Here is a 5,712-nt window from a genome sequence, read left to right on the forward strand (position 1 = left end):
TAATTTTCTTTTTAAAATAATAAATAAAATTAAATTATTTATAAAATAATTAAAGATAAAATTGAAATTATAACAATTTTTTTATATATTATTATAGATTAGATTTTTGGTTGAAAAATCGATAAGTATGTACAAGTGTGATATATGGATAGATACCTAAATTAAAATATAGGTTTTGGTAAATAGTCTCTATTTTCACTTTCTTTCCTTTTTACTCTCTTCTTTATTCTCTCCTATATTTATTCTCTATGAGAAATATAGGTTATTGAAGGAAGAAAGAAACCGAAAAAAGACAAGACAACGATGCAATCAAGGCTTTCTCTACTTGGACTCTTCTTCTCTTCCACTCCTCTCTATCTACCTTCATCTTCATTGGAGAATCCAAAACACCAACAACCTTCCTTGCTTTTTCACTCCCCAATTTCGACCACCTCGTTTTCACTCTCTCCATTTCTGTCAAACTGTCTCTGTCACAGACTCAATAATTGAACTCAACCCACCAAACCCTTCTCAATCACCTAACAGGAAGAATCACAGTACTCCCATCAAGTGCAGGGTTCTTCCACGTGCTGCCTGAAAAAAGTAACAATTTCCAGTGTTTGTTCTTCGTTCACCCCAACCCTGTAGTTTTCATCGCTATTTCGATTTTTGGGCATGCGCTGAAGCGTTCAAGTTTTGATTTTTATTTTGTCGGATCGGCATGGAACCAGAACATTCTGATTCGAACATGCTGTTGTTTCTGCCGGACGATGTTTTCGCCGTCGTTTCTGGCTTCCTGTCGCCGAGAGACGTGTGCAATCTGTGTCTGTGCTGTAAGAGTTTGAACGCTCTTGTGGCCTCTGAGAAACTCTGGCTCACGCAATGTGACGATTTGGGCATAGTGCCCCACAAGGACCTTGTGGAATGGAGAAAGGGTGTGGCTTCTTACAAGGCACTTTGTCGGTTTCTGGTGGGTGTGAAACCATTGATTGGAATATGGGTTCACCAAAATCCTGAGCTTGGGAACGTGGTGTATGTGATGCCTGGTTTCGTCTCTGTTGTTGGGTGCAGGATAATTCCCCAGGAGCTTGGTCCTTTGGGGATTGAAGAGGGTCCCATACTGTGGGCTTCTGTGTTTGAGGTGGTTAGTGATTATGATGGTTCCATGATGTTTTTTCTTCATGGGAGGGAGAAAGGGGTGAATTATGTTTATCCCGGTTCGGTCAAGCTTACAGATAAGTCATGTAATGTACTGTTGCTTGAGGTTGAACCTGGGGGGTGTAGCAGTGTTAGTGCTTTGTTGCAGAGTAAGAGCTTTGTGCATTACTCGGGCTTGGAGTCTTCATCGTCGAGGAAAGTTTGTAGGTCGATTAGTGATGTTTCTAGTTCACAAAGGGTGGTTGGAAATGGTGAAGGGATGGTTGGTTTTGGGAAGTTAGCTTTTAGTGATAGGAGAAAGTTGCTTGAGGTTACTACTAGCCATGTTCGACAAAAGGTCCCGGATAAGATGATTGGGCCATTGTTTCCTAGGTTGAGGGATGATGAGGAGAATTTTCAGAAGGATTTGGCGCTTTTGTGGGAAAGAAGATCACTCCTTAGTCAAATGTACAAGGGTGGTAGTGGTGAGGTTGATGAGTATAAGTTGAGTTCTCAAGAGGCAGTTGATCCAACCCAGTTGGAATTGGGTGATGTTAGGGCGAGATTTGACCTAAGGTCTGTCTCTCATCCTCTGCCTGAAGAGGATGGTAACACTCAATGCATCAAGAGGAAAGGCCTTAGGGGATATTTCTGGAATGGCATTAAGCAAATGCTTGGAAGATCAAATTCAATGAATGGCAATCATTCGGTTTCCAAGAAGCTTATGTCAAGCGGTGAGATTAGGCATGCACGGCTTCAAGAATTCCTTAGATCGAGTGACACAGTAAGGCTAACCTTAAAAGCATCAACTGTGAAGCTATCTTCTTACCGGGCATGGCCAAATATGCACGACAGTAGGTTTGCCCTTTACAAGTTGCCATTGCGAGTTCCTAGAGATGACCAAGAATATGCTGGTTTATGGGGAGGAACTTTTGGTTGGCCTCCTGGAAAACCTTCTGAAGACAAGCCTGGAAAGGCTTTGTTCTTTCTCCTCCTCTCTTATGAGGAGTTCCAGGGACAACAGCTTCTCATTGCAACCAAAATTTTGGAAGGCACACACTATGTTTTGCACCCTAATGGTTCAGCAATGTTCACAGCAAATATCAATGAACCTTCGTCAGAACCCTTTCCCTGGGACACTGATGCAGACTTGGTTCCTGTGAATGTCAACCATGCTTTTGTGGGAGAGGGTATTGCAAGTGGTTATGGATTCAGATACCCTGGATCAAAGCCTGGTTCCCTCTTTGTTTTTCAAAATGGCATCCTTGCTTTCATGTGGAAGGAGTCAAGAATTGTTTTGACCTTGCAAAGACTTAACTTACAAGAACTATTGAAGAAGGGTGAAAGGGTATCTTCTCTGCCTCCGGTCACCAATTTTTCATATCTGACAAAGTCCTACTCGAATGTGTTTGCTGGCCTCCCCAGCTCTTCCAATTTTTTGTCTTCACCAAGGTTGGCCTTAACCACCTTCTTTTCTTTAAACTTTCCCCTCAATCTGGCATATCTTATTACTTTGTGGTTTGCTAATATCTTTTGGAATTAGGAATTTTTTGGACTTGTCACTTGAAGTATTGATAGGATGCCATTATACTTCCCTGTCTTCTGAGTATCATTCTCAAAGTTGGTTAATTTAACATACTAATGTACACCTGTCATCTGTTTATTGTTATTATATTGATATTGAAAAATGACTCGTGCTGAAATTTTATTATATTTAGGTTGGCTTTTGGGCTTCCAAGAATATTAAAAGAACTGTTGTCACCAAACAACTTATCTGCCTTAATAGACTCCTTTTCTTAGTACAACAAGCATATATTATCCTGCTTTGGTAGCATGATAATATTGTCCCCAGTTGCAGATGGATTATCAATTCATTAGTTCGCTATTGTGGTTTTTGGATGTGTCATTATTTTAAGGTGTGTTGTTGTTGTCTTGATGTTTAACAATAATCTTTCATAAACTAGGAAAGTTAGAAGAATAATAGGGATCATCAAGTTACTAAATTTACTGAAGATTAGAAACGTATCAGTGCAGCAACAATTTTGGAATCTTAGCTTATATGTCTACATCAATACGATCAATCTAGTAAGGAAAGAATGTTGTCCACAAATCTGACGGCAGGGGCAGCGCCAATGTAACGTTCCCTCATTCAATGTATTGAATGCACTGTAACATCATTACTTAGTATTAGAACAATGCAAGAATTGTATTGTATCTCGATTAGAGATGGTGTCTCACAAAACAGAAGCCAGAAGATAATTACATAAACTATGCCTCTTTTGTTGTAAGATTGCCCTATTTTGATTCATTGTTTTGTTATCTCCCTTTATAGTGCTAGAAAATCTGAGATGTATGCAATTGAAATCATTGGAAAACTGATCCTAAATGCTGGTTACAATTTACCAGTGTAGACCATTCCCTTTTTAACATAAATCTAAGCCATGATTTCATGTTTCTGTACAGGAATGGACAATAGTATTGAGTGCCCTTTTGATGTGGGACCAGATTATGATTGACAATGAATATATTCTACAAGCTGTTGGTGACTGAGGGAATTACATTGCTTGTGGCTGTCACAGAGTAAATTTTCCCTGCTATGATGTTTTCATGTTACTGCTTCTTGTGATTTGACAAGTAATGTATTATGAATTGCTTTTGTTGTGAGATAGCATCCCATGTTCTACAGGAATATCAGGCTGTTTGTTGTGCTATATACTGAAGAATGAATTGAGGATCTTCATAGTCTTTCTCTCTACATTTGATATATAATTTGACATGATGTTGCAGACACATTAGCTTTAAAACATTTTTTTTATTTAATTCTAATTTGTAAATATGAAAACTAAACTGATTTCATATCAGTTTGCAGATAGCCCCAGCTTTTTTTAGTTATTTGGACTGCACAGGTAACTAGTATCACAAAATCTAATGAAATTTAATAGAGCGTATTTATAATTTGACCTAAAGTTTACCAACAAAACATGAAAGAATTTTGATAACTCCTCCTGAAATTTATTGAAAAAAAAAATCATTACTATAAAGTTGTGATTGAAGTCTATGTCAATGGTCGTAGTGAGAAGTAAAGCAACTTTAGTGGCTTCACCAATATAAAGATAACTCAGAAAAATGAGAAAAGGATAACTTTATGTTATCTTTAATTTTCCCTGTTCATCCCAAAATGATAAAAAAATAGTCAGTAATTTATCAAGTATTATTGTTTACAGCAAAAATTATAAATTTGTTAAATTATTATATTTTACATCAAAAAACTATAAGCAGTTAACTAGTCATAGTTTGAGAACTTTTTTAAATAAAATTTTAACTAAATTCGATTTCATGTGTTTTAAAGTAATTTTATCTGCAGAACAGAATATATTTTTGTATGGAAGTAAAATGCAATGATCCAATTATAATAGATAATTCTACCAAATAGGTTACCACATTATCTGGATTAAGCCCACAATTCAAATAGTATAATATTATGTCATGTACAGCCCTCAATTACAAAATATATTTATATACACATTTATGCTGCAAACTACACACTAGCTTCACACACCGATAGATACCATAACCACAATCAAACACCGATAAGCTAGAATGAATTTAAATCATACTACATCCAAATTAACATCAATCCGTAAGAACTATTCATCCTTTCATATATCACATATCATATTAAAAACATCAAATGTCTAAAGCATATCACACAAACAAAGTCCTCATGGTTCATTTATACACAACAAAGATATCTAACTCAACCTATGGAGGACAAGTGTATTTTGTAGAATCTGAGATTCTGCACCTGTCATCACTCACCCATTCCTACCTCCTAGGAGTTATAGCTATATCATGGTCGAACCACATTGCAATTAAAGAGTATGACAATATAAATTATATATTTGCGAGTCTGATATCTTATCGAAGCTCTAGATAAGAATCTCCTTTGACTCTCAACTAAGTATCTTCCTCTATATAAGTTCAATATTAACAGAGTCAAGATAACCTCGTTACGCACTTTGTCGTTGATACAATTTGCACAACACCATACAATAGTATTTATGCCCTAGAAATCACTACATTCGCATTCCATATAATTCATACCAAATCACGCAACACAATACATGAATTAAAGACTATATTCACAAGATCATGAATGTATATTCTTGCTCAACAAGTCCCCAATGAGACTCACTCATCAACTACATCACTCATCCAACAAAAATATATCATTGATACTCTTTGTTTCACATAAAAGTTCTTGCTCAGCGAAGTGTAGGCTCACCCAACAAGAGAGTACTGGTACTAAAATTCTCAAAATTCACTCAGCAAAAATCCTCTCGTCCAATGAGTCAAGCACAAACCTTGCTCTTGGGTTTTTGCCATTTTTATTTTCGTTCAACTACTCTTTTACTTGTCCAATGAACCTACCATTTGGCACTACTTTTGGCAAGTTATCCCAACAAGTGGTAGTTCACCCACCAGAGCTCTCTAAAATACAAATTTTGCATTCTCGCTTAGCGAGCCATAAACTCACCCAACAACTTTGCATGATTATGCAAAGCCAAATTTGATAAGCCCTGTTCCTAATTAATT

The 5,712-nt window shown here is 36.7% G+C and overlaps 1 protein-coding gene across 1 annotated transcript; it reads left to right on the forward strand.

Moving 5' to 3' along the window:
- Positions 1-267: 267 nt before the first annotated feature.
- On the forward strand, positions 268-3,977 carry LOC114163257 (F-box protein At5g39450-like). The gene is made up of 2 exons (XM_028047449.1): positions 268-2,568; positions 3,580-3,977. The coding sequence occupies exons 1-2, from the start codon at positions 701-703 to the stop codon at positions 3,590-3,592; spliced, it is 1,881 nt and encodes a 626-aa protein (XP_027903250.1). The 5' UTR covers positions 268-700; the 3' UTR covers positions 3,593-3,977.
- Positions 3,978-5,712: the final 1,735 nt, after the last annotated feature.

This window comes from Vigna unguiculata, chromosome 9 (assembly GCF_004118075.2).
Source record: "Vigna unguiculata cultivar IT97K-499-35 chromosome 9, ASM411807v1, whole genome shotgun sequence".
NCBI lineage: Eukaryota > Viridiplantae > Streptophyta > Magnoliopsida > Fabales > Fabaceae > Vigna > Vigna unguiculata.

Bases quoted from the DNA above. Each gene is read 5' to 3' on its own strand.
- LOC114163257 (XM_028047449.1), top strand. From the start codon at position 701: ATGGAACCAGAACATTCTGATTCGAACATGCTGTTGTTTCTGCCGGAC.